Source organism: Lepisosteus oculatus, chromosome 26, assembly GCF_040954835.1.
Source record: "Lepisosteus oculatus isolate fLepOcu1 chromosome 26, fLepOcu1.hap2, whole genome shotgun sequence".
NCBI classification, from domain to species: Eukaryota; Metazoa; Chordata; class Actinopteri; order Semionotiformes; family Lepisosteidae; genus Lepisosteus; species Lepisosteus oculatus.
The window spans coordinates 1,209,827-1,237,823 of NC_090721.1; the positions used below are offsets into that span (position 1 = coordinate 1,209,827).

The 27,997-nt window shown below is 47.1% G+C and overlaps 1 protein-coding gene across 2 annotated transcripts; it reads left to right on the top strand.

Annotated features, from left to right (window-relative positions):
* The first annotated feature begins 730 nt into the window (after positions 1-730).
* Positions 731-27,964, top strand: LOC102688203 (NADPH--cytochrome P450 reductase). 2 transcript variants are annotated; one of them, XM_006640809.3, is made up of 16 exons: positions 731-803; positions 8,060-8,246; positions 13,326-13,374; positions 13,634-13,762; positions 14,000-14,149; positions 16,293-16,417; positions 17,096-17,185; positions 17,745-17,843; positions 19,532-19,648; positions 20,573-20,691; positions 21,010-21,191; positions 21,370-21,519; positions 23,282-23,549; positions 24,147-24,292; positions 24,413-24,498; positions 25,149-27,964. In XM_006640809.3, the coding sequence occupies exons 2-16, from the start codon at positions 8,089-8,091 to the stop codon at positions 25,291-25,293; spliced, it is 2,013 nt and encodes a 670-aa protein (XP_006640872.1). In that variant the 5' UTR covers positions 731-803; positions 8,060-8,088; the 3' UTR covers positions 25,294-27,964. The 2 variants fall into 2 exon arrangements, with proteins under 2 accessions (XP_006640872.1, XP_015223145.1); XM_015367659.2 differs by lacking the exons at positions 731-803; positions 8,060-8,246 and adding an exon at positions 11,023-11,491.
* The last annotated feature ends 33 nt before the right edge of the window (positions 27,965-27,997 follow it).

Below are 27,997 nucleotides of genomic sequence, written 5' to 3' on the forward strand. Positions count from 1 at the left end.
GGGATAAGCGATTATTTTTTTCTTCAAAATGAAATTCGATCCTTTAATTGATACGTCTTATATTTACGAAAACGTCCAGTTAAAGAGTAGGATATATTCAGACATGAAATCTCGAATCTCGAATAAGGGGTTTCTGGCTAATATAGAGACACCTAGTAACCACTATTTTAAAAAGCATCCAATTTTTAGCGATATAAAATGTCATAGTGTTACAGCCGTGTTTTAAAGAACTTTTTTGCACACGTGCCCAGGTATGGCAACTCATTTGACGTAATCGTTGCGTCATCGTTCGTGGCGTTAAAACTACACCGATGGCGAATAGTTAGTTAGGAAAAAACGCCGATTCTTATCTAGGCACAGCATCGCATAAAGTACAGGAAAAGATAGCACAGCTCTTTCGCAACCTCGGTTTCTATAACCCTTCACCCACCCTCGCCTGCCAGCGGCCTCGGCCAGGGGCGACCCCGGTCATGTGACCATGACGCTTGGGCCACGCCTCCCCTTGGGTTGTACTACCTTTACAGCTTTGGGGGCGATAGAGAAGACAAATACGTTATAAGATTTTTTAGTTTTAATTTAAAAAGAACAATATTTAAAAGAAATACTGTGAGAATATAGTCAATAAATCATTTTAAATGGAAAAAATCTTTAAAATAATGTATAAGTTAAACATCCCTGTCTTCACCTTCCCTCTGCCCCCCCCGGGTCACTCGAAGATTGTAGCCGTCGGTGTGGCTCTCCGGGTGTTATTGCGCATGGTCAGTGCTGGAGTTTCCGTACTGGGCTGAAAGTCTGTGGTGCAGGTGAGTGGCTTCAGTTGGGTTATTTGTGGGGGAGTCCGATGTGGTTTTTGTTGCTGTTCGGTTTAATTACGGTGGTGCATCGAGTTCCTTCGCGAAACTCGTAGGAAAAGACGCATCTGAATACCGTTTTTATCCGTGACATTCACGCCGGCTCAGTGCTGGCTGTACTGCAGCCGGCAGTGGTTGTGCAATTAAAGTGACACCGTGGTCCGGCGTGAAGACAGCCGATGTGAGAGTGTATTTTGATTATCATATGGTATTCGCGCATGCTTTACATACATTTCAGTAAGGTTGTTTGTGAGACTTGCAGACAAACGAACCGCTTCTCTTTATTAGAAAGCACGTCTGCACTCCACAGCACTATCATGTTTCTGTAGTTGCTGCTGTTTAAGCTCCATAGGTACCCGTGGCAGCCGTAAAGTTTGTCGTTTTACATAAATGTTCATGGTTTCAGATGTTTTCTAAATGGCCGTCTTTTGCAGATTAGACTGAAATTGAACTATGTGTTTTCCAGTTAACATTTAGAAGTTGGTCGTTAGCTGTGTTGCCGGGCGGTGAGCGCCTGCTTCTTCACAGGGAAAGATGACGTTTGACGGGTTTAACTAAAGGGTTTAAATGCTTGTGCACTTCACAGTTTCTTCGTATTTGTGCGATTTCGTTTACTGCCTCTAAGTTATACCGTTAGAGGCATTCAAGATTTCGATAAAGTTAGAACATCGACCATCGTTTGCCGTTTTGTTCCGCTTTCTCCGGGTAAGTTTTGCTTTAAGTGACTTCGCTCTCGCAGCCAAATCAATTTTATTGGATTGGGTTTGCACGTCATATCAGAGCGTGCTGACACTGTAAAAACCGGTGAAGTGTTGAGTTCAAAGTAAACGGAGACTTATCTTTGTAGTCTATCAGTTCCTGAGGAGATCACTAGGAATTGTACACGGATATCCAGCTAGCATGCACTTTAGTATATGTACAGCATGTTCTATCGCAGGATGTGTTTTAAGATGCACTTAGAAAACAGGGAAATCATCAGAGAACTCTTCCTTGATGACAGTTCTCAGAAAGCAGACTGTGATCAAACACGACATCAGCAACAACAAAGTCACGGCGTCTTGTCCTTCACCCCTTTACAAAATCGCACTGTTTGGTATTTCTTTTCCCATTGGGGGGACGCTCTTGGGTGACGTATTTAACGTTTAATACTGCTGCCTGAAAAACATACAGAAGCAAGTGTTTCGCCTACCTTTAGTCATTGACTACGTCTGATAAGAAACACGTAAGACGTTAACCTGCTGAATATGTACTTCTGTGTTTATTCATGGAAGTTAGTCGTACATCCGAGGCTGTCGTTTATAATTTGGTGCAATTTATGTATATAAGGAGAAACGCGGTGTGATACAATAGTACGTGTGAAGCATAGAACAGAAATTAAAACAGCAAATTAACTCAGTGAAACAGTAAAATGGCCTGTGTCATATAAGCCAAGTAAAGCTTTGGAGCTGCCTTATCTTAATTAAAGGTATATATCGATATATCAGCACACTGTGTGTATAAAGTAAGCTTGCTTCCGGAGACCCTTGAGCTGTGTTTCTGATTTGAGGGTTGGGTTTATCCGTGTTTGGACTCCCGCTGTCCATCTCTCACAGCCTGAGCGCCGCCTCTTAACCGGCGTGTCGCTGGAGGCGGCGACGGAGTTACAGCCCCTGGTGCAACCCTGGTGCTAGAAGGCACCCAAATTTCAGCCAGGACACCGCCGCCGTGAGCCAGGCCGCAGCCCCTGCTGCTGCTCCACCCCCGGCAGATTTGCATGCAATAGCCATCTGTATTTTGTTTGTCAAAGTGATGACATGAATGCCATTTAGTAGGTCCAAGAGCATCTTTATTGCTGACTCTTTCAGTGACTCAGCATACTCGTGACTGCTTCTGCTTTCCTGCTCTGAAGAGTTTTTACTTCTCTAACGAGTCTTTTGTGTTCAGTAACGTCGGCTTTCGCTCATCTGATCCACATGTGCTGCTTGTTTGCAGTGTCCGTCTTTGGGAATCGATTGGCTCGGCACATTTCGTACTGTGCCTGTAACTTCCCTTTTAAAGTTTAAGAAGACATTGTCATTGCCTTTTGCTTTCTTTATCTTAAAGCAGGGCTGCCTAATCCTTATCCTTGCGGGCTGGTATAATCCACAGGTGTTTATTCCAACTTGGATTTAAAGACCTAAATCAGCTCTTTATTGGCTTAATCGTATCCATTTAACGGACTCTCTCAGGCAAGGAGGTACAGCTTCAGTCCTAGAGGGCCAGAAAATGTGTATATGTTTCTTTCCACCTGATCCCTTAAGGGCTTTATTTAAGTCATTATTTGCTTAATTGGACCAGTAGAAGTCTCGTCTTATGAAGCAGCTGGAGGTTTAAGGAGGCCCATAAAACATTTAGAACAGCAGCCCATGAGGATCAGAGTTGGTCTACCCTGCTTTAAAGACGCCAAGAACACCTACAGAGACACAGGCCCTTCAGGATCGGGCTTCTAATCAACCCTTAAAATAAAGAGCACCAAAGGCAATCAGAGTGGGAATTTGAAATGCAAAGATGTAACCGAAAAACCTAGGCGTCGCTACCTGTATTCTGATGTTTGTACCAATCGCCTCGAAGGGCAGAGATCGGGTCCTGTAGAGTTTTTATCCTTGAGGCGTGTGATTTAACTTGGCGCGTGGTGCCGGTTGCGTGGTAGGGGTGATAGGGCACATAAACAAAAACATCCTCTCTCATTGCCACCCTTCAGGCAGGGCATAATGAATCCTGGCCAAGACCTGGTTCAGTCGGGCCAAGGAAAGGGCACCCCTGGTTTGCAGCCCGTGGAGATATTTCCTGTGTCCCTGAGAAGTGTGGCACCAGGAGCGATAGCTCAGGAATTCTCGCTGCCGAGCTCCAAGGCTGTTCCGGGCTGTATCCACAGAGCAGGGATGTTGTTTCCCCTGGTCTGCTTGTCCCTTGTGGTTGGAGCTGATGGGAGATTTAGGAAGAAGGCTAGTTTTAATTAGGCAGAGTCACCTTTAATGATATCCAGTGTTTTTCAGATGTCTTTTTTCCTGCTTTGTCACTGTGTTTTTTTTAAATGATGCCTCTCTGGTTTTGAACACGAGTATGTGGAAGAGATGAGTAAACTCTCCATAGCATTTTCCCCGTTGATACGGTATGTCACAGTATTGTAAGTGTTTAAAGAACCAAAAGAAATCCTGCTGTACTTAAGTTTATTCCAAACTGAAAGGAAGATACTTGTAGTAAATGAATCATTCATAAAGCATTCTGTAGCAGATGCTCAGTTCTGAAAACATGTTTCTCTTAATGGTGAATAGCGTGTTAGATCACCCGTCTTCCTTAGTCATGCGTCAGAGCTGTGGTTGCCAGTCCTGACCCTGGGGGACCACTGTCTCTGCTGGTTTTCATTCTAGCTGAGCTGTAAACCTCTGGTGCTAAATGGTCTGTATGCTTGTTCAGTCAGTCCCGAGTGTCAAAAATGCCGTAGAAGTGTTCTGCTTGCAGCAACTCCAGCCTACAGAAATAGATGGAGCTCCTCCTCAGTTTGTTAGTTGCTCTTGTGAGTTGATCAGTTGATGCTGAGCAGACGCGGGTCGGAGCGACACTGGGCCAGACACGCTCACAGTGAGTGTCTTCTCCTTCTGCAGAGCTCCAGTTACATGTCGGGCAGCGGTTCTGAAAGAGGTCCAGGGCTGGTTACAATTAATAGGACAAGTGGGATTGTTAAGAGCCAGAAGCAAATTTGCAGGTACACCCCCAGAAAAAAACGCAAATAAACTTTGTGTGCAAATAAGAACTTGCCTGAAACAAAACGGATGAAATCTCATCCAGGACCTGGGCTGACAACTGCTGTGCTGGAGTCAAACTGAGACTGCAGTTATTGTTCCTCTCAATGAATTACCCTTAATGAATAAACTGATCATCACAGACTTGCCCCAGGGGTGGTGTTCACTTGTAAATCAGTGGTTTCATCATGTTGTTTCTTTTTCTTTTTCAGCATTTACAATGATGACTTGTTACCTTAGGTGTTGTAGTAAATTCTTCTCTGTGACGTTTTTGCACAAGTTCATGGATTTATTTGGGACCTCCCGGGATGGAGCCCAGTCCTCGCGCTGCGTGTTCCCTGTTTCCCCTCTGTGCCCCTTGCACTACTCCCCGCACGCCCCTGTCAGGGCCCGAGCTGCAGGCTGTCGGCCTGTCCTGCGGGTGATGCAATCGCACAAGGCTGCCGGCGGCCAAGTGGGGCAGCTTGCGCTGCTGTTACATCACTCGAGAGGAGGGAGTCGAGACCAGAGCACCAAATTCAAAGAGCTTTGCTGGCATGACCGATGAATTACAGTGTTGCCAAAGCAGAAACATTTCCAGATATTTACAGTAAATAAAAGATTCTTGAACGTTTAAGGATATCACATAAAACACTGGGCTGCAGCTCTAATGGGTGTCCCTTTCCTGTGGGATTCAAGACTGTATTATGCAATAGGAACAGTCGGCACAGTGCCCAGGGCCTACGAAAACTAGAGGTTGAAAAGACAAGTTTTTATTTGCAGGCTAAAAACTGCAACAGACATCTCTTTATGAATATTTATAGCAATGGTAGGCTATCCCAAAAAGAATATTTGAGATTATTTTGATCACCCATCTACCCATATAAATTTGATACAGCCATGAAAATGCATCCCTGACAGCACCTGCAGACACCTTAATCCCAGCCTGGTAGGACTAGAAGATCTTCTGTTTCTGGCAGGTGTGAGAATTCTGGGGTTACTTTTATTTTAGGAAGGATGTCTAATCCCTTTGAAGTTGTCACAATGCAGTGCTAGTGTGTATTGTCCTGTTAGGGTCCCTTAGCCTTCCGCTGTGTCTGTGCTCCAGTGGGTGAGGTGGTGTTGAACGAGCCTGACTTTCTAATGGATTGGAGATGGAAATGAGATGGTCAGTAGGTGATGCTTATGCTCTGTACCCTGATCCAGCCTTTAGGCCGAGGTGACCCAGCTGGCAGTGGACTAGCCAGTTCATGCTTTGGCGTGGAAGACAAATCGCACCTTTGAGCTTTCGGCAAAAACAACATTTGCCTCTGTAAATTATCGTAGAAGAAAGAGCCGTGTCAGTGGCATGGTGGCTGCACCACGCCTTCTCTTGGAGAAGGTAACTGCACATACCTTATTTCCCTTTATATCATTAGTGCTTGAAATGGGATATTGGAAAAAGAAACCCTTCTGAAGCTAGTTCTGTGGGTTAGATGGCACTCAAGATGCTTCGTGCTTCATTAAACCATCTGGCTTTGAGAGACTGAGGGTGGTGATGAGCCACAGCCCAGACAGGGCACTAGTCCATCACAGTGGGGCAACACTACCTTTTATTTTGGCTTTTCAAAAAATAGTTTTTCTAGAGTGTTACAGGACTCATAGGGCATAGGCCGAAACACCAAGACTCTCAAGAATCAGGAAATTGGAGGGTCAAGCATATTAACTGATTCATTATGTCATTTGAATTAATTTGGTCTACATACTCCATTCTTAACTGGTTTATTTGAATATATACTGGTATTTGCGATTACTGCAACAAGCAATTAAAAGGTGAAAAAAGAAAAATGAAAATTTTGAAGGGCTATTCAGGCTATATCTATCCTTGTTTTTTTAACTCTGATTCTCAACTCTCACATGTGCAGTAAGGTTTTTGAGAGTGCGTGTCTGTTGAACCACTCTGAAACATGCTTTCTTTATAGAGAAGTAGTCTGATGGTTTTTTTTCTCAAATATTCAGAGACTTGTGTAATTCCAGAAATGACCGTTTCTGAGGTTTCGCAGCCCGAGACACGGGTCTGTTTTACTGAATCATGGACCGACATACATCATAGAATTATCGTGATTGTGGATTAAGTATAGAAGGTTACCCTTCTGCTCTTGAGAATGACTCATAAGTATCTAACTTCAGTCATTGGTTAAATTTATATCTGAATAAATAATTAGGTGTATAAAGGGCTGATTACATATGAGTGTCTATTATTGAGCAAGGACTTAGTATACTTTATTCCTATTGCACTGATTGTAACTCCTGGTAAGAGTGCCCAGTGTACTGCAGGTTCTCTATCAATATCTCTATGGAGGTGCTATATGGAGAGCGATAGAATTGTTTTCTTAGCCTCCTTATCTGCAATCCAAAGGCCTTTCACAGGGTTTGATTCTAGGAGGGGAACATGAGAAGTTACTGGAATGCGGCGTCTCTGCAATTCAGTGGGTTTGAGTGCGTGAGTTTGTTCTTGTCTTTCAGTCTGGAAAGGAGGCTCTTACCATACAGATCCCTCGAACTCTGTTGAGCCTTATTACTCACTTGTTAGCGCTGTCTGTAAACCCAGGTCTGAGGAGTCCCTTTGTTCTGAGGACACCAAGAATATTGTAATTCTTTGGTCTAATCTGAGAACAGTATATCTTAATCTGTGCGGTTAGGTCAGACTGGGATCAAATGCATATTTTAGTCACAGGCCCTCAGGACCGTTAAACCTTATCACTACTGGTGCTGCTGTAACCCTGGCCCTGTCAAAAAATGAAGACGAACATTGTGTGTGATAAAGTGTGGTTTAATGAGCAATATCCTGCTGATAAGGAATTATGTTTTTGCAAGAAGCAGGACATTTAAGCACAAGCATATATCTTGTGCTTTAGAGGGGCTGAGGCTGTTATGTAGCTATTCTTTACAGACCATTAACCAGGTCAATACTGGAATAACTGTTGATGCTGGGAGTCAAAACTTACTTTGCAGAGGAGATTCCTTTTTTTCTCTCGATCTGACAGCAACAGACTCGTGTCCTTTTCTCAATCTGGCAGCTCCATTCAATGCTCAGGTATAAGGTACCCAAAGGAGTGAGACTTTTACTAATAATGCAGTGAGTTTGATGGGTCATATCTCTATGTATCCAGTTTTCTCTCCGTTTTAGACATCCTTCCTTCTAGGAATCCCACCTTGGAGATAAGGTTTCACTTCCGCTAAGCGGGTCAGCTCTCTGGTCTGCGATCAGCAGCACGACAGTGCTTGCAGCAGATGTCTTGTTGTTCAGAGGCTTGTTACTAGGGGAGGCTGGGAGGGTGTGTTGGATCTGTTAATTTTGAGTTTCAATTAGAAAGGGATTTTTTTTACATGTATCAGTATCTTTGAATTTTCAGAACAAGGAGATGTCGTGCCCAGGAAATGTTATGTCTTATTCTTAAGCCGAATCCTGTGCCCTCTGATTAACAGCTCTGATTGGTGCCGTGGAGGATTCCGAGATGGAGAACCAGTCCCCAGAGCCCGTGGCCGAGGAGACGTCCTTCCTCAGCTCCGTTGATCTTTTTCTCTTCTCCATCATCTCTGGGGTGCTCATCTACTGGTTCTTCTTCCGCAAGAAGAAGGAGGAGATCCCCGAATTCAAGAAGATCTCCACAGTGTAAGTGTGCTGCCTCTCTTCCTCCAGTAGGGGTCATGGTTTAGCTGTCCGGAATGTGTTGAGTACCGGCACAGTGGCTCTCATCTGGGAGGCCATCAGTAATTGCCTCTGGCCGCGTTTAAAAATATGCTTCCATTCTTAGTCCAAAGCAACACGGTACATAGTTTAATTTAATTTATATAACTCTTGGGTGTCACTTGAACTGTCCTCTTCTCAAAACGTTGTTTATTCATATGAATTTAACTCAGTACAAGCTTAGTATCTGTATACTGTATGTAGCCAAATGTAAACATTATTAGATGTAACAACCTATTTTCAAAACTTTTATTAGCTCTGGATTTGTTGTAAGTTATCTTTGTTGAACCCTTTTTATAGTTTTTTTTTGTCTGTAACTTTACCTTTCAGTGATGGTGGACTAATATTTTTGCCATCATCCTCACAGAATAGCTTAAAATAGGAAATCCTGTGAACAACTCAGGTTCAAAATGGGTTTTTAACTACCACGACCATGCTACTGGTCATGAATAAAGGTAAGTCATTTTGTGCTGGCCTCTTCATTAAAATAAGTTTTGTGTTTTTGAGGTAAAAGATCCATGTGATGAGTATTGAAACATGCGTGATATCGGAAAGATTTTGGGATTTGAATGGGTCGGCCTGTGTGGTCCATTCCCATAAGCACACAAGACCTGAATACACGTCACTGCACACAAAGGTCTCTTTAGTCAAGAAGGTGTGAGGGCTCTTATCTCCTTCATCCAAGTCTCTGCTGACCTGTTCTATTGTACTGTGGTTAAGCTTTCTGAAGTGCACACTTGACATAAGGAGCCCTCAGCAAGCTCTGCAGTGACTGGTTAAAGGATGAAAAGGGGCCACATTACCAGAGTGCATTTAAATACATAAAGTGCCGACATGCTTCAGTGTTTTCTGCCACATGGTCACCAGCATCAACACCTTGAAATCTAAAACCAAATAAACCCAGAAATGACACCGGTTCAGCTCTTGAAGACCAATCTTTCTGGCAGTTTGTCAGGCATCTTGTACTGTTTTCAACAACTTAGTGATTTTATTTTGATTTCAAGGATGTCATTCAACATACAGCATTTCAGTTTCTACCCATCGGCTCACATTGTGCTGTGCTTCGTATCATCTGATTCAGAGCAAAGGAACACTCTCCCATGTGTACACTGTGGAAGCACTCCAGTTTTCCAGCAGCTAAGTGGACATAAGGATTATGTTAGGGTGATGGCATTCTTGAGCTTTCAAATCTTTTAGTGGATTATTTGGTTCAATGGAATTAAGAATGAAGCTTCACAGGCAAATTGTTTTGTGGATGTCAAATTTTTTAAGCAGGGCTCACAAATTTTCTTTATTGCCTCCTTTAAACCTAGTTAAAGGTTAAGGGGACATCTTAGAAATCATCAGAAAATTAAGCTAAGTATAGCCATAAGTGAGCTGTTGCCTTTGGGCAACATCAGTGGTCAGGGAAAGGGATGCAGTACCCCAGTGTGTTTATGCTGCCTCAGAGGGCTGGACTGGTTCATTTAGTCTGATGTTCTCCAAGGCAGTGCCATCCAGGACCTCTTAAAATGGGACATTCAGTACAAAAGGAACACAATGTTAAACGGATGATAGTCCTTTAAGAACTGGAGTTCAGCTGCGGACCTGTATTGCTGTGTAGCACGTCCCATGACATCTGCGTGTCGGATATGTACAGTACAAAGCTGTCTCCCTGGGGGCTAGACTTTCAAGTCCACAGACTTTAAGATGGATGTTTTTGACTGTTTGTACCACATGGAAAGTTTAAAGTGTGTTGCACTTTGTACTGACTTACAAACGGAATGAGAGGGCAGGGATACAAATGCAGATTGTAGTTTAGCCCTTTTCCTACTGATCTCGAAAATAGTTTTTCGAGGTCCAGACTTTCACACAGTTTCACTACGAGTACTAACGATCCTTTTCTGATGGACTGTACTTCAGTTCACCACCATGGTGGAGTCCAGTCAGGAACAATCCTTGTGCCAGCGTGTGCTTCAGTTCTGGGGACGAGGAGCAGCCGTTCTGTATTGCGTGCGGCTTCCTGGCTCCCACAGATGCTGATGTCATCTCTGTCAGATCCCGTCTGCTCCTGCCTGTTGTGTTTGGAAGTCTTATTAGTGGCGGAGGGGGGAGAGAGAAAGGAAATGGTTTCCATGAGGCTGTGAAAACTGCAGGAAGAGGCGGCGTGGAGAGCGCAGGGCAGCTCTTTAATTTCACACAGCAGACCCGCATCCCCGGCACTCAGAGAGGGCTTCTTTTCTTTCAAGTGAAACAGCAATGTTCCTGCAGAGGAGCAGGGGGGTGGCAGCGGCCTGTTCGAACCCCGAGGAAGGGGGGAAGTCGAAGCAAACCGCAGCAGATGCTTGTGGAACGAGAGAGAGAAAGGACTGCTCCTGCTCGTGGGAACCTTTCCCTTTCATTCCCACTGAAGCCATCTCTAATTTGCCTCAGAGCGATGCTGAATAGAGCAGGGCCCTTGTCACGAAAGACTCCTTTTATGATAGATTGGGTTACCATAGCAATACCCTTGCTCTGTGGAAGGGACTTAAAATGAGCTGCATTCAGCTCTGCTCTGGTTCCCTTAAAAAAAAAAAAAGGAAGGAGAGAGAAAGTGGTTATGATATAAACTGTTGCCAGGGTAACGATTTGGGGGGGGAGGGAGTTTTTTTTTTTTCCTCGTTCCTTATTCCCTGCGGACTGGAAGAGGAAAATGGGAGTGAGGGGAGGCGGGAGGCAGCCTGTGCGTGCAGAGCCTGCTGCAGGGCTTCATGGGAAATGTCATTAGACAGTCTTGTTACTTTCCCACTGCCGCCTCTCGCTGCCAGATGTTGTAGCCCCTCGTGAAGCCGCGCGGGCGGTGCGCGGGGCCAGCGAGCGCGCGAGTGCGCGGGGAGCAGGGATGGCGGCCCGCGCGGAGCCATTCTGCGGCTGAGCTGGATGGGGGGTGGGCTGTGGACGGGGGGGAGGAGGGGGGGCGTGATCTGAGCTGCAGAAACGCGGTCCCGATGTGCAAGATGGAGTACGCAAGAGCCTGCAGATAAGTTTCATTGAGCTGTCTTTTGGTTTTGGCCCGTTCGTTCCTGCAATTGCGTGCAAGAAGGGGCAGCTTCAGATGCCCTGACTCGGGGGCAGGGTTGCTGACGGCGACGAGCACCAGCCATGGGGTGTGTGTACTCTCTTCCCAAGGAGAGCAAGGCGGCTGCAGACAGGTCAGTCCGTGGTTCGCTGGGAGCACAGTGGGGCGACGCCGTCCTTCATCGCCCTCCTTACAGTAACACATCAGTCAGTAGCCAGTGAAAACTACGAATGTGCTGTATGTGGATCACGCTCTTCAGGGGCCGAGTGTGAGTGTGATCCTTAAGAAACGGGGTGCTGAGAAAAGTGGAATTTTAAACTGCTTAAGTGGATGATCGGTTACTCACAGGATTTCTGACTGTTTTTAATAAGGAAAAAATCAGCAGGTTTAAGTTAATGCTTGTCAGCCACCTCTTTTGTAAGAAATTGAGTAGGCAGTCGTGCAATGCATCTGTGATGTTAGTGTGGAGAAGATTCTGGGCACATCTGTGCCTTTGAGGGACATGCTGCTTGTAAAAGTTTTCATAAATCCTGCACGATTGCTGTCTCTTCTGGGGTCAGTTCTGACTTTCATTTCACTCCTCCAGCACTTTTTCCTCTCTTAAAGTGCCACTCGAATGTCCGCATTTTTTATACCGTTTGTGAAGCCTCTGAAAGTCAGTGTTCACCTCGCCCTGAATGGCATTTTTCTTTGTTTTATGCACATGCTGTTATCTTTCATCTTAACATTGACCAAACCTCTAGTTCAAAAAGGCATCAGCAAGTTTTTAACGAACATTTATGCCTGTTTGGTTTTTAAAGGGGTTGGCAGATGTCATGGTTTCTTGTTAAAGTAGCAAAGCAGGAAATCCACTGAGTTCAGGACTACTGAAAAGCTTCATGCTTGCTCATAATTGCAGTGTGTGAGTGGAAATCTGATACCTTCAAGTTCGTCCTTATTTAACTGTTAAAACGTGGTGCAGTAACTTAGTTCAGACAAGAAACAATGTGGTTTTATCAGTTCTCTAATGGAAAAATTTGACATTAGGAATTAGTATTGTGAAAGAAAATAGCCTCATGCAGTCCCCTATGCCATTCTCCTGGAAAGTTGCTCGTCTCGTATCACTGGAAGGATTTACAAGTGAGAGCTTCCCCAGAGGCTGGCGGTCTGGGGGCAGCGTCTGTGACCGGCACATCGCCCCTCAGCTGGACCGAGGGTAGTTAATGCACAGGGAGGCTGGAGGTGTGCAGCAGGATCTTGCACACCTTGTGGGGGTTGTACAGCCTCATTAGCAGCCGCTGGATCTCAATGGAGAGAGGTGGCGCTGCTCTTGGACTACAAGCATCATTTGCATCTGCATGAGTGTATCCAGTGCAGTTGTGTACAGATGAGCAGGCCGGAAGACTGGAGCTCCAGCCTCTCGATTCCTCACTAGAGCGTTGTGGATTGTTCTTTTTCCGAGTTGAGCCCATTGTTTTTCCCCTTAATGTAAAGGATTACTGCAAGCCTTCTTGCAAACGGGCGTGTGAATTGAGGCTTAACGAGCCAGCGTTACATGTGATGACAGAAGAATCGTGCATTGCGCTGGTATACAGAGCTGCCCTCCGGAGGAAGCTCCCATATTGGATCTGCTTTGGATTATTAACAATGAAGCCTGGGGGAGTTTGTTTTACAAATGTTACATCCATGCTCTTCCGTGGATATATTTATATTTTATTTTATAAGATTTTGTTTATTCAGCATCTGTGTGCAATACCACAAAATGAAGCTACATAAGGCTTGATGTAATGCATGTCAGTTAATGAAATTCTCTTGAAAATTGATTTAGCCTTTTCTTAAAAGGGAGCATTGAATTAAACCATCCGATAGCCTTTTGATGCAGTCTAACTGCTTTCAAAAGACGTACATATGATGATGTAAATAGGTCTTTATCTGCCTTATATGGTGGATTTTTACATTCCTGTTTCGCTTGTATTTGACTCTTTCAGGGCACCTTCCACACGTGAAACGAGTTTTATTGAAAAGATGAAGAAAACGGTAAGTACCTTTATTTAAGCCCACACTTCCACAGTATTAATATGTGGGGGAACCTGGTAGATCTTCCTCTAGTGGAATTTCATTTTCCCTCTCGTGCTGGCGTTGCAGAAACATTTCCCCCCGGCATGGGGAGAAAATGTCATCTGCGCTGTCCCAGCTCCGTAGTTCCTAGCACGCAGGGTCGCGAGGGGGCGCACAGGCTTGCCCAGCGCGATGGGAGAGGCGAGACTGGTAAACCTGCACCTGTTCTGGATTCCAGGGGAAGAACATCGTGGTGTTCTATGGCTCCCAGACGGGAACCGCCGAGGAGTTTGCCAACCGGCTTTCCAAAGACGCCCACCGGTACGGGATGAGAGGCATGGCGGCGGATCCGGAGGAGTACGACATGGTGAGGTCTTCCTGTCTAGGAGCCCGCCCGCCCGTGCTGTCCTGGTGCGGCGCTTCTCCTAAGCCCTTCAGACAGGCATATGGAGGGTGCTGATATACAGCGACGCTCCGGCTCTTTACTGGCGTGGCGGTTTGTTTCTCCCCCGTTCTTGCTGGGAGAGCAGGCAGGGTTCATCCAAGGTGGTGGCTCAACTCAAAGCTGATCCCCGTCCCTCTTGCTCTCCTGTGCGCCTCCCAGGCCGAGCTCTCTCGCCTCTCGGAGATCGACAACTCCTTCGCCATCTTCTGCATGGCCACCTATGGGGAGGGGGACCCCACGGACAACGCCCAGGACTTCTACGACTGGCTCCAGGAGACGGACACCGATCTGTCGGGCGTCAGTTACACGGTGAGCGCGGCTTCCCGCTTCGTCTGGGTCTCGGTCTCACGCTCTGCGGATTCAGCGAAGCGCTGGAGCAGTTTTTGGCCCACAATGTGCTTACCATTATCTTTTTGCATAATAAGTACAGTCCTGTTTAAAAACACTCTGACTGAACCTCTGGGGTAATTTGAGATATTCAGTGTTCAGATATATTGGAACAAGTAATAAGTTTATTCCATGCTGAAAAGAGAAGAAGGCGCAACGTTTGGCTGAAACGTTGTTTTCTCTTTTCTTTTGCTGCTGACAAAAACACAAAACGTTGTTTTCTTTTCTTGCTGACCCAGCTACCCTCTTGGACTAGTTCAGATATATTCCCCTCCAGGGTCTGAGCAGGCTTCATCCCTGTGTCCTGTTTGTTGCGGGGCCCTTTAGCTGTAATGCCATTGGATCTGAAGCTCCGAGGGGAGACCTTGTGAGGTGCACGTCTTGGCTGAGGAAGGTGGTCAGCATGTGGGTCTCGGTTCGGGTTCGGGGTCGCTGTGAGAATCCCACAGCAGTGATACTGCAGGGCTTCGTGCTGGAGGCACTGCGAGAAGCCTTTAGCCTTTAGTCAGTCGGCGTCTTGAAACTTTCCCACGTGAAAATCCTGGCCGGCCATCCAGTTTCTATTTTGTCACAGCAGTTCTCCAAGCTACCAGTGCGCCTGCCAAGTGAAAACATCTGGTCCAGCTCGAGCATGCTGAGCAGTCCAGAGCTGGCATGTTCCCTCAGCTGGTGCTGGCGAGCGGTGGCGTTCTGTGGAAGGCAATGTTGTAACAATTTACATGCGGTTGGCTGGGAATCGCATTTCTGGGACTTCGGCACCGACTAATGAAGCACAGCGGGAGTATGCAGGCAGGATTGAACGGGACGTTGAATCGAACTTGGCCTGCGCAATCTGAAGATGGCAGGAATGCCCACCCTCACACGGCCTTCAAGCTCTCTTTCTTTATAAAGGAAGAGGTGGTTCGAGGTGGGAACAGCCTTAAAAGGCACTCCCAGCACCACCAGTGGGCCTCTTACTGGATCACTTTCCGATTGCTTTTATCATGCGCAACAAAAGCAGAACAACTGTGACTCGCGTCCCAAGCCCACACCTTTTGTTTGAAATGGAAGATGAGACACGTGACCTGATTTGTGAGGGAGGGCCTCATTCCAGCTGCATCAAGTTACTACTGCAGGCAGTTGGCATTCAGAGGAACATATTGTCCGAATTACTGTTTCTGAGTGATGAGTGAAAATCTCACTTGTACACATTCACGTGTGTGTGTATATATATATTTGCCCATAGAGCACTCGGAAGAAACCCACAAGAACATGGGGAGAACATACAAACTCCACACAGATTCCAGGTCCAGAGTCGAACCCAGAGCCCCAAGGCTGTAGTGCTCACCACTGCGCCTCTATGCTGCCCTTGTTTTTCTTCATTACAGCACAGTTATACTTTAGTCTGTTAGCTTTTAGAAGTATTTCTTAATCTGCTTTTTGCAGGGTAATGTGATAGAATGGCAAACGTTCTAAGTACAAGCCATGGGAGAGAAGTGGGTTGGATTCAGTAGTGTTTAACCTGTGCCCATGGGAATACTATTCACTGCAAATCATTTATATTTATCGCCAGTTCCTCTTTAAAGTACGCCCACTCAGAAGTGATTTCTGTACCTGCGGGGGGACAGCAGAGGCCCACAGACGTGCTCCACCAGCATGATGAGTGGCCGAGCCTTCTGTCACATGACCTGATCCAGGCGCCATGGCGCCTCACAGGAGAGCTGCAGCAGCGCCAATAGAGCCATGCCACCTTGCTGGCTGTGCACTTCTGCTTCATTGGGGAGTGGGGAAACCCGGTTACGGTTGGCTAGCGACCTGGCCCAGACTCGAACCCAAGCCGCCTGTGGTTTGCGATGTGGCTCCACTGAGCTGATTTACTCTGGATCCAAGCATGACAAGACCCAATGCTAATAGCACTCTCTATCCCTATTGTAAAAATCACAGAATTCAACCGATTTTATACATAAAATAGCAATAGCTGTGTCATTATCCACTCTTGCTACGGCCTTGTCTCTTGCTTTAAACCTTCAGCGTCGGTGGCAGTAGATTTTGTCATCTGCACGTTTCCCTGTCTGTGCCCGTGTAGGTGTTCGGTCTGGGGAACAAGACGTACGAGCACTACAACGCAATGGGGAAGTACGTTGACAAGAGGCTGGAGGAGCTCGGAGCCCAGAGGATCTTTGACCTGGGCATGGGAGACGACGATGGCAAGTGAGTGACGGACCGTAACTGGCCAGGGCACCTCCGGTCCTCAAGCGCTGCAGAGTCCTTTAAGTTTCGTTTCACCTCTGATCTCAGACACTCAGTAACGACTCATTATTTGGACTGTTAAGCCAAAAAAGCGTGTGTTTTCAGTTTTTAATCTGCTTCTCATTGAAACATATCTGCAAAACTGTGACGGGTGTGGCTCTCAAAGGCTGGAGCTGCCCGTCTCTGGCTCAGACGAATATTTATTTATTGTAGTGTCCAACACATTTTATTTAGCTGCAGACGTTTTCTTTGTTTTTGAGTGTGTGAAAGTCCAGTGTTGCAGCCCCTGTGGATTTTTGAAGAATTATATGTCCATAGGCGTGTATTTAACTAATTCTTAGGAGTGAAACTTGATAGTGCTTTGCACTTTCACTTATCACATTAATCTTATCAGTGCCTGTAGGCATTTGATGAGAGTCTACTTAGGTATTTGCTCTTCTACGACTTTGCTTGGCTGTTGTGGTTGCCATGTTGTACCTTCAATGCCACATAGCGCATTTTATGAATGTTTTATTCAGATGTGTAAGTGTTTGTCAGCTGTATTTCTGAACGGGTGAAACCTGATGGAGGGAGTTGTTCTGCAGCTGCTCCTCTGTACACTGAGTGCAGGTTTTGATATGTTGGTCTTTCTCCCGCCAGCCTTGAAGAGGACTTTGTCTCCTGGAGAGAGCAGTTCTGGCCGGCTGTGTGTGAGCACTTTGGAGTGGAGGCCACTGGAGAGGAATCCAGGTTTGCTACTTGTATCTTATAGCAGCGATTCCCAGTCCTGGTCCTGGTGCCCCACACATCTGCTGGTGTTCACTCCAGCATGCCCCACCTTAACTAGATCATTGAAGCCTCACTTGATCTGAGAAGCTGCTTCAATTGAATATTTGCATGTTCCATCTAGTCACAAGTGTTTGGCATTTTATTTCACTTATTAAATACAACGGTTAAGGATCCAACGTGCTTAAGAGCTGGGAACAAGCAGTTCAAACTAATCTTATTATTAAGTCAGTGAAGGGTTAGCCTGTGTAACTGGGGGCTTGGCTGGAACAAAAAAACAAAAGCTGTGTGGTTCACCAGGACCAGGACAGGGGACCCCCGTCTTATAGCCTTATAACCCTGCTCTCTTGGATGCAGCTTTCACTGGAAGCTTGCCTGTGAGCTTCTTGGGGGCAGCCCCATGTTGCCAAGCTGTGCGCCTTGCAGCATCTCCGGCCATGTGAGCACACAGCCGAGACTGTCCACAGCTCTCTAGAAGCTGACGCAAGTGTTGTGTGTAACTGTGAGGCTTCGTGTTTTTCAGCATCCGTCAGTATGAGCTGGTGGTCCACACCGATGTCAACATGAACAAGGTGTACACGGGGGAGATGGGCCGCCTGAAGAGCTTCGAGACGCAGAAGCCGTGAGTACAGACTTGCGATGGCCTTGACCTCACGTCCGGGCTCCCATCTGGCCTGTTGCTGCTAATTGAACATTAGAGAGGCCAGATGGCAGCCCTGTTCAAATGTCACTTGCGTGGAGAAGAAGGTCCAGACTGAAGGACTCCTCCCTAACATCCACTTAAATGTCAGATTTGCGGTACCCAGGGAAAATGAACTTTTAGAGGGATATTGGCTCTGTCTGAAAATTGCAGTCCCATGCTACCCCTGTTCTGTTTATTTCAGTCTTGAAGCTTTTGGCTTTGGAAGTGTTTGTGCTTTATTTCTAGTCTGCATCCTTCTCATTTGTCATTGGCTGGGCAGAGGTGATGTGATTCCAGGCTACTTTGTAATCCCATCAGTGCCGGTGGCCTGCTGGATAGGGCGAGCCTGCCAGGCTTGGCAGGCTGTCTGAGATGCCAGTTTCACAGTTCCGTTAATGGGTTAAATTAATTTTGATTTTGGCACTATTCTGAAAGGCTCTGTTACCAATCCGGACCATTGGCTCTTAGACCACAGAGTGAATACTGTTGTATACCTCTCACAGCTGTGATAAATGGACAGGACAGTGCTTAACATTTCTCTTCTGGTTCTCTGAAGGCAGGATAGGGACAGACCAGGTAGATATGAGGTTTAGTTCCCCCCTACTCTTGAATGTAAAATTTGCTTTTTATATATAAATGAAGACATTAAACGTATAAAACAGGTGCTGTACTGTGGTGTTTAGCTTTTGGGCAGCTTGTGAGTCAATCTTTCAACAGCTTTGTAAGTACTAAAGCCAGTTTTGCTCCTCTGGATTCCAACTGGGTCCAGTTCTGCGAGTGATATCCTGTTCTAAGGCCAGCAGGACTCATTTGGAGACGCAAGTGCGTGTGTTTTATTAACGGCGAGAGAGGTATAGCTCAGGCGTACGTGCCGGCTTCATTCGGCATCACGCTTCTCACATCCGGGCCTGGTATCCAGGTGCCTGTCGTGCTGGGAGCTGTTTCTATGGAAACCTGAGGAGTGAAAATGATCCCGTCTTATGATGTGCAGTACTGTTTGATGATGGGGAAAGAAAAAATATTGAATGAATGTGCAGTACTGTTGTGCGGGGTTTTACTGGAATTTCTAGTAAGCTAATTGTGATTCTGGGGTCAGTGTGCTTTGAAGTTACTGCACTCCTCTGTGCCTCGTAAAACCGAGTCCTGAGTCTTTTACTTCTAAAGTCGTATTGCTGCTTGCAGGACTAAAAGCACTAATAACCATGGCTCTGGCACCAGCCTGCGTTCTGAGCACAGCTTCGCTGTAGAAGAGCGTTCAGCCTTGATTGTGTTGTTGGTTTGATTGATATTGAACTGGTTATTGCTCCACTCCTGGTATGCTTGAGCCCACGCTTTTGTGAAACAAAAAGGAGGCTATTTGATACGTGCACTAATCTATTTTAACACTGTGAACTAAGCAAACGCAGAAATAGTTTGACAGAGATGAAAATTCAGCTTCCAACTTTTTATTGCAGGAACTTTCTATAGGTAAGGTGGGGCATCTATTTTGTATTTGCTTATAAAGATTGTGTTTTCCTGCCTAGCTGAAAGAGATCTCTGCTTGAGGGCACATGGGGGGAGAAATGTCCGGAACTGTCCAGTGTAGCAGAGAGGGACTTTCTGATTCTGTTTCTTGTTGCACTTTGAAGGCCTTTTGATGCCAAGAACCCCTTCCTGGCCTCCGTCACGGTCAACCGGAAGCTGAATAGGGGCGGAAGCCGTCACCTGATGCACCTTGAACTGGACATCACGGGCTCCAAGATCAGGTACTGTGCCACCACCGCACCTGCAGAGCCATCCTGCTGGGTGGGAGCTGCTTTGCCTTTGCGTGTCTGGCCTTGATCTAATTGCGGTTTATCAGCTTTTATTGTTGAACAGTGTCTAATCACTGTTCTAATCACTGTTCGGGTGATTAGAGTGGCAGTGTGTTTTGTTTGCCTCTGTGCCAGCAGAGTACATGTAGATCCGGAGTGCCCCACACTGATCCGTGAGAGCAGCAGGTTTTAAAAGCAGCCTTTAACTCATGAGTTTCCAATGCCTGGATCAGTTTAACTGATCAGGTAAACGGGTGGTGTTTTAGTGGAGTAATTTGGAGATCTGGAACATAAATCAGAATCATCATCATCATCATCCTTCAGCCCCCCAAGGCCAGTGATCCCTTCGTTAAAACCTTTGCTCAGTTGATCGGTTGCTCATGTTCCTGATCTTGATTTAGGGTGACCTACAAGAATAACTGGAAGCTCTCCAGATTAGCATCAGAGACCCCAGGTGCAGATGACTTGTTCTGCATCAAGATGACACTGGTGATAGCTGTGTCGTCTGTGTGGACACTCCTCTTGAGCAATCGTAACGTCTCTTTTAAAACGACAAAGATCATTTTGATTTCCCTTCTCTGGATGACATCATGTCCGTATCACTCAGGGACATCTGGGACAGAAGGCATGGGGTCCATTCCTCACCAGTGTCCTTCGTCTTTCAGTGGTTGAAACTGTGACGAAAGAGAGTGTTGAAGTTTGCCTTGTTACATAACAAATGATTACTTCATGCTTTATTGGCTACTCGTGCGCACTCATTTCTGCATTTGTAATACACTTGTTGGTTAATGTCATAGAATACCTATTCAAAGGAAAGCATATTTGAAACACCCGGATTAGCTTTAAAAGTATAGCGCCGCTCCTCTCTCTTTGCAGATATGAATCTGGAGATCATGTTGCCGTGTACCCCGTGAACAATGCTGCGATCGTTAACAAGATTGGAGAAATTCTCGGTGTGGACCTTGACACTGTAATCTCTTTGAACAACCTTGATGGTATGTGTTCATACGGGATTCGACACGCGTTGTGAAATCGATTGCTTGTAACTGTCAGCTTCTGTTTTTTTTAAAAAAAGCTTGCTTTATGTGAAAAATGAGATCCACATCTTAAAGGAACTGCTGTGCTTAGGAACTAGAACAGCAAATGCTGCACAGGTCCTTTTATTTCTCTTGATCGGCAATGCAAACGTCGGACACGCACCACAACAAAGGAAAAGGAAATTCTGCAGGAACTCTGTAGTCAGATGTCAAACAGAAGCTTGCATAAGTTGTACCATGTGACTGGTCTTGTGCTGGTGTCTTTTGTTCCGCCAGAGGAGTCCAACAAGAAGCACCCGTTCCCTTGTCCCACCTCGTACCGCACAGCCCTCACACACTACCTGGACATCAGCAACCCGCCGCGCACCAACGTGCTGTACGAGCTGGCCCAGTACGCCACCGACCCCAAGGACCAGGAGACCCTGCGCAAGATGGCGTCCTCGTCCCCCGAGGGCAAGGTGAGGCGGGCGGGCCGAGGCGTGGAGCAGCTTGAACAGTGAGGACTGACGCCTCGCAGTCCGGAAACCGTTTCATTTACGTCCCCCCCCCCCCGCCCCCCCAAGTCTGTTGTCGCGAGCGGTCAGACCGGTGGGCCTCGCCTTGATCGGGAGTGTGACTGGTGTGTTTCCCGCTCAGGCTCTGTACCACCAGTGGGTGCCCGACGCCCGGAGGAACATCGTGGCGATTCTGGAGGACATGCCGTCCCTGCGACCGCCCCTTGATCACCTGTGTGAGCTGATGCCCCGGCTGCAGGCGCGATACTACTCCATCGCCTCCTCCTCAAAGGTGCGGTTCACTCTCCCCCCAGCACAGTGCAGTGCAGCCCCCTGCCGCTGCTCTGATCCACCTGCCGCTGTCCCCCCTCCTCCCCCACTGCTCTGATCCACCTGCCGCTGTCCCCCCTCCTCCCCCACTGCTCTGATCCACCTGCCGCTGTCCCCCCTCCTCCCCCACTGCTCTGATCCACCTGCCGCTGTCCCCCCTCCTCCCCCACTGCTCTGATCCACCTGCCGCTGTCCCCCCTCCTCCCCCACTGCTCTGATCCACCTGCCGCTGTCCCCCTTCCTCCCCCACTGCTCTGATCCACCTGCCGCTGTCCTCCCCACTGCTCTGATCCACCTGCCGCTGTCCCCCCTCCTCCCCCACTGCTCTGATCCACCTGCCGCTGTCCCCCCTCCTCCCCCACTGCTCTGATCCACCTGCCGCTGTCCTCCCTCCTCCCCACTGCTCTGATCCACCTGCCGCTGTCCCCCCTCCTCCCCCACTGCTCTGATCCACCTGCCGCTGTCCTCCCCCACTGCTCTGATCCACCTGCCGCTGTCCCCCCTCCTCCCCCACTGCTCTGATCCACCTGCCGCTGTCCTCCCCACTGCTCTGATCCACCTGCCGCTGTCCTCCCCCACTGCTCTGATCCACCTGCCGCTGTCCTCCCCACTGCTCTGATCCACCTGCCGCTGTCCTCCCCACTGCTCTGATCCACCTGCCGCTGTCCCCCCTCCTCCCCCACTGCTCTGATCCACCTGCCGCTGTCCTCCCCACTGCTCTGATCCACCTGCCGCTGTCCTCCCCACTGCTCTGATCCACCTGCCGCTGTCCTCCCCACTGCTCTGATCCACCTGCTGCTGTCCTCCCTCCTCCCCCACTGCTCTGATCCACCTGCCGCTGTCCTCCCTCCTCCCCCACTGCTCTGATCCACCTGCCGCTGTCCCCCCTCCTCCCCCACTGCTCTGATCCACCTGCCGCTGTCCCCCCTCCTCCCCCACTGCTCTGATCCACCTGCCGCTGTCCCCCCTCCTCCCCCACTGCTCTGATCCACCTGCCGCTGTCCCCCCTCCTCCCCCACTGCTCTGATCCACCTGCCGCTGTCCCCCCTCCTCCCCCACTGCTCTGATCCACCTGCCGCTGTCCCCCCTCCTCCCCCACTGCTCTGATCCACCTGCCGCTGTCCTCCCCCACTGCTCTGATCCACCTGCCGCTGTCCTCCCCCACTGCTCTGATCCACCTGCCGCTGTCCTCCCCACTGCTCTGATCCACCTGCCGCTGTCCTCCCCACTGCTCTGATCCACCTGCCGCTGTCCTCCCCACTGCTCTGATCCACCTGCCGCTGTCCCCCCTCCTCCCCCACTGCTCTGATCCACCTGCCGCTGTCCTCCCCACTGCTCTGATCCACCTGCCGCTGTCCTCCCCCACTGCTCTGATCCACCTGCCGCTGTCCCCCCCACTGCTCTTCATCCCAGGCTGACATAGCTGAAGATTCCTCAAGCGACATCTTTTGATGTTGCTTATTATTATTTTTTACTTTTAACAGTGCAGTGGGTATAAAAGTTTTAAAAGAAAAGCATTCCCTTTAAAGAACGGCAAGAGTATATTCAAGGATATTGCAGGATTAACCCAAACGGAAAGAACATCAATTATACCTTCCTCACTGTGCTAGTGGTTTGAATCTTAGTGTTTCGGTTTTAAATAAGAAGTTAGCACTATGAGGTACGATCGGAAACATCACACCAAGCACATAACCGTTAACTGTTCCTGCCCGTCCTGTGAACAGGTGCACTCCAACTCGGTTCACATCTGCGCTGTGGTGGTAGAGTACGAGACCAAGACGGGTCGCATCAACAAGGGAGTGGCAACCAACTGGCTGAAAAACAAAGTGGTGACCGATAATGGCCACAAGTCCACAGTGCCCATGTACGTCAGGAAGTCCCAGTTCCGGCTGCCTTTCAAAGCCAGTAACCCGGTCATCATGATCGGCCCGGGCACTGGCATCGCGCCCTTCATCGGCTTCATTCAGGAGAGGGGCTGGCTGAAGGAGCAGGGTAAGTCTGGGGGCACTTCGGTGGGCATGCTGGGTATAACTGGGAGACACGAGCACTCCTGGCTGAAACACAAGCATGCCTCTGCCGTGTGCTGTGGGGCATGTTGACTGGTCCTTGTGTGTGTGTGTGTGTAATTCATCTCATTTTCTTTTCTTGCCTATGGTGTTCGAAAAGCAACATGGTTCAACTGTATACAGTATGATATGGTCAAGAGAGCAGGTGAGAGCATTTGAGTTCGCACAGTGGCTGGTGTTGGTCTCTCCAGGAAGTCCACAGTGTGGTCCATGGGCAGTTGATTGCTTATGGCATTGTTGCTGGCTGCATCTGGCACGTGTTGTCGTAACTTAGTTACTAGTAACTGATTTTGTACTGGTAGATTTCTGCCTCTGGATTGCCTGCTCCCAGTCCAGATTGACTTGGCACTCATGTATAGATCATAAATTAAAGGGCTCGCAGAAGGTGCAGGAGGCCTTTTTTTTTTCCCTCAAACCCTAACAAACCCTTTTCTGTGATGACTTGATGTAATGTTGGAAATGGAATTGCTAAATGGTGTTAAAGATGTAATTGTAAGGTCTGATGGCCTTGTCGTCTCTGCAGGTAAGGAGGTGGGCGAGACCGTGCTTTATTATGGATGCCGCCACAAGAATGAGGACTTCTTGTACCAGGAGGAGCTGGAGGCGTTTGAGAAGGCCGGAGTGATTACTCAGCTCAATGTAGCCTTCTCACGGGATCAAGACCAGAAGGTAATAATTGTAATAATCACCTGCTCTAGGTTGAGCAATCCTTCACTTGTCGCGTGCTTTGTTCCCAATCTGGGCACATGCATACATTAATCGTTTCGATTTTGGTCTTTAACCCCTTAGGTGTATGTGCAGCATCTGTTGAAGGCAAACAAGGAACATTTGTGGAAACTGATTCACCATGAGAATGCGCACATCTACATCTGTGGGTAGGTGTCAGTGTTGTGTCAAACTGCTTGTTTGCTTGTTGTGTCGGACGCCATACAGCGTAGGAGAAGAGTCCAGTGTGACCGAAGTGAGAGGGTCAGATGTACTGCCTATGGCTGGACGCCGATTTAATGAATGCTGTGTTCTTGAATGAGGAGAGCACTAGCAGTACTCTAACGCCCGCACATGATTCCTCTCTAGGCCCTTTAGAGGAATCTATTTCAGTCTCCTGTTATCAGGAGAAAAGAGAGCTACAGAAACACTACAGTCAGACTTGTTGTCCTTGAGACTGGAGTTTAATTTGGCGTATAACACCTAAGGTTCTGAGTACCTAAACTGTTAAGCATGGATTCTTTTCCTCTCAGCCTTGCTGGTGACTTGAATCTGTTCATTTGCCTGAGACAGTACCCTTAAACATAGGAGAAGAGCTGAGCGGACATATTGTGCAGCAGGCTTTTGGTCTTCAGTTGTAATGTATTTGAGATCGATAGCATAGAGGTCTATTAGACCCCAACACACTGTGTTTCTAATCAAGTTAAGGAAGAAAGTAAGCTCACCTGCATGGCTTGCCCTGCTTTGAGGCCCTGACGTCTTACATATTCACCGGCTGCTTGCGCTCTTGAGAGTTTTGGCTCATGTTTCTTGTGCCCAGGGATGCCCGAAACATGGCCAGAGACGTGCAGAACACGTTCTACGAGATCGTGACGGAGCTGGGGAGCATGACTCACACTCAGGCCGTGGACTACATCAAGAAGCTGATGACCAAGGGCCGCTACTCCCAGGACGTGTGGAGCTAAGAGGAGGAGCAGTCAGTTCCTGCAGCGATTCCCAGCTCCGTTTTTTTTTCCAGGGACGTGTGAAAAGATTCTTGGTTGTAAAAGGTTATCCCCCTGCACAAAAGCAACAGAAGACGATTTTATTTTTAATTTTATGTCTAAACTGACCTTTAACCATGTGACAGCAAAGGGTCTGAAGAGTGGATACAGGCAAAGCAGTGGGCGGGCAATGAGTCTGAAACCACTGAGAATTCACCTCGGATTTGAGAAGGAAAAGGCATCTTAAATATCAATGAAAACCATATTATTGTAATATCTTTAATATGCAGAGAATCAAAGCAGCAATGGTCTGTAAACTGGAAACAAGAATAGGGAAATATGTAATGATTGTATGCAGTTAGTTTGACTGGAACTAACATTAGAGGTAAATTACCGCAGACTCAAGACTGTTTTTGTGAATGAAGATCGATCCAGCTGAAGATGGAGCTGAATTTTCTAGTGGAAGAAATGACAGTTTGCATGGAACATGCTGGTCTCAGAAAATCCTGAAATTAATCAAAATTAGCTTGTAACTTAAAGGGATTTTTAAGTAACTGGTTCACGTATAGAATACACTTATAGGTATGCATTATGAGTCAGATCTGATCCTCAGTGCCTGCTGCAACATGTTCAAATGTGATGCAGTGAAGGACAATGAGGAAAGTTGGACAGATGAGTTGTCGTCAAGTGTTTCTGTAGCCTTATCTCTCTTTGAGGAGACGGTCTTTGCATTTTAAATTGTAAAAGAAATGGCCAGGGGATGCCTTTTGCATCATGGTAGCTCTCTGTGTGCAATCTGTATACCGAAAAGTACTGTGCAGTAATAGGATTTATACTAAGTGGCATTAGCTGTGTTTGCAAAGAAAGTTCCACACTTGATACCCAAGACAGGAAAGCTAGCATTATGCCATAGGCAGACTTCCTGACTCTTGCAGTGAATAGTCACTTTTCCTGTAGAAAATGTTGAAAGTAGCAGGCCACTTACAAACTTGAACTCTGCCTCCAGCAGCCAGTACAGTTCAGGAATCAGTGCACCTCGATGAAATATTATTTCTCCTTTAAAGTGATGACAAGACATTTAATCAAAAGGCATTTTAAAAATCAGTTATATTTTACAGCTTTTATATTTGTGTACTCCAGCCTGTAAAGCTTTAGGTGAGTGTGCTGCTGCTGTGTTGGAAACTGGGAAAATGTTTTCTATTTCCATAACAAATCCGGGACCCTATTCCTGGTTGGAGCACGACTGTGTGCGGAGTGTACAGATTCGTTCGTAGGGGAATGTAGATATGCGTGTCGGGAAGGAGGGGGCTCTCGAGGTTTCCTCTGCGGGTTCGAGCGGGAGTCTATGGCGGATGTCTGGGCAGAGTTGTGGCCGGTCTCCTGCAGGGTCGCGGAGAGAGGCGTGTGGCTCCTTCACCGGGGGGGAGGCTGCGTGGCCTTAAACCACTAGGCATCCGGACGTAAAACTGGTGATTCCAGACATGTATACCGGATTCCAAAGGGAATAGAGTTCGTTTTGCCTTTGCTCACAAACTTGGCTTTAATGCAAAATCCCCAGTTTCTTTTTCCTCCCTCCATGATGAGGAGAAAAGTCAACTGGAGAGGAGTTGTGGAGGAAACTCGCTAATTTGTCAGCAGGATTTTGAGGAGAGTAAAAGCTTGCTGGCGGTGTGTTTCCGTGAAGGGAGAACGGAAAGATACACTTCAGAAAAGCAGAGCTGGATGACGCTGCCTATGTCTGCTACAGATACACCTGTGGTTCATGTGGGCATCATTCTTGGCTGCTTTACTGAGATAAGGTTCTGATTTTACCTGCTTGTATGATTTGTAATATCTGATAAAGGTGGCATTTAATTTGACGGTGTCGCACATCAATCTCAGCAGAAGTGCTAGCTATTACCAAGAGTTGGCTGGAGTTTCCCCATTCAAAGGTCCTATGCCATATGTTTTAAAGTAAATTTGACAACATGCTGTGATACCTTGTACTGTATTGAGCTGTAACCTTTGAATTTCCATTTTTTTGGCAAGATTTTGCATAGAAATGGTGATGGAACTGAAATGAAGGCAAGTTCATTTACCAAATACTGCCATCGATTCCATTATATTTGAATCTTAAAGAAAATGTTAACACATTTGGTATAGTTTGAAATACCCTGTAACCAAACACTCTGATGAAAGCATTTTCACACCGTGGAATATATTTTCTTTATCCAGATGTTTTCAACAGGTGGCACAGATGTGGGTTCTAATAAACTTTGTATCAATGGAAAGGCTCCCCACTTATTCCTCTCTGTTTTTCTTGGATTCCTTAACAAACATTTAAGCGTTTTCAGAGTGACATTTTGCAAGTGAAAAGCCCTCTTGCAGTCTGAGGTCCTGGTTTCTGACTGTAACTATATAGGAAGAAGGTGGCTGCTGTACCAGGGCCTGTGTGTTTTGATATTGCTCATCAGTGCTTCTGGACTCAATGGCTTTCAATGATGCAGCCCTAATGTTAGTCACTTAACCTGACCATTAACAACAATTAATTTTTTGGAGTTAAACAATGGTTGTAACATGATGTCTTGTGTTCCTTTTGTCTAGTCGCGGCTTGATTACATTTTATATGCAATCGTTTTTTTTTAAACGTTATTAAAATAGAGATGAAAATTGTCATGGTTTGTTTTTAATTCTGGAGGGGCAGGGA

Excerpts from the sequence above, each read along its gene's own strand:
- LOC102688203 (XM_006640809.3), top strand. The coding sequence starts at position 8,089 with ATGGAGAACCAGTCCCCAGAGCCCGTGGCCGAGGAGACGTCCTTCCTC. Across the intron at positions 21,192-21,369 it reads CCTCGTCCCCCGAGGGCAAG|GCTCTGTACCACCAGTGGGT; the intron begins GTGAGGCGGGCG and ends TTTCCCGCTCAG. Across the intron at positions 23,550-24,146 it reads GGGCTGGCTGAAGGAGCAGG|GTAAGGAGGTGGGCGAGACC; the intron begins GTAAGTCTGGGG and ends TCGTCTCTGCAG.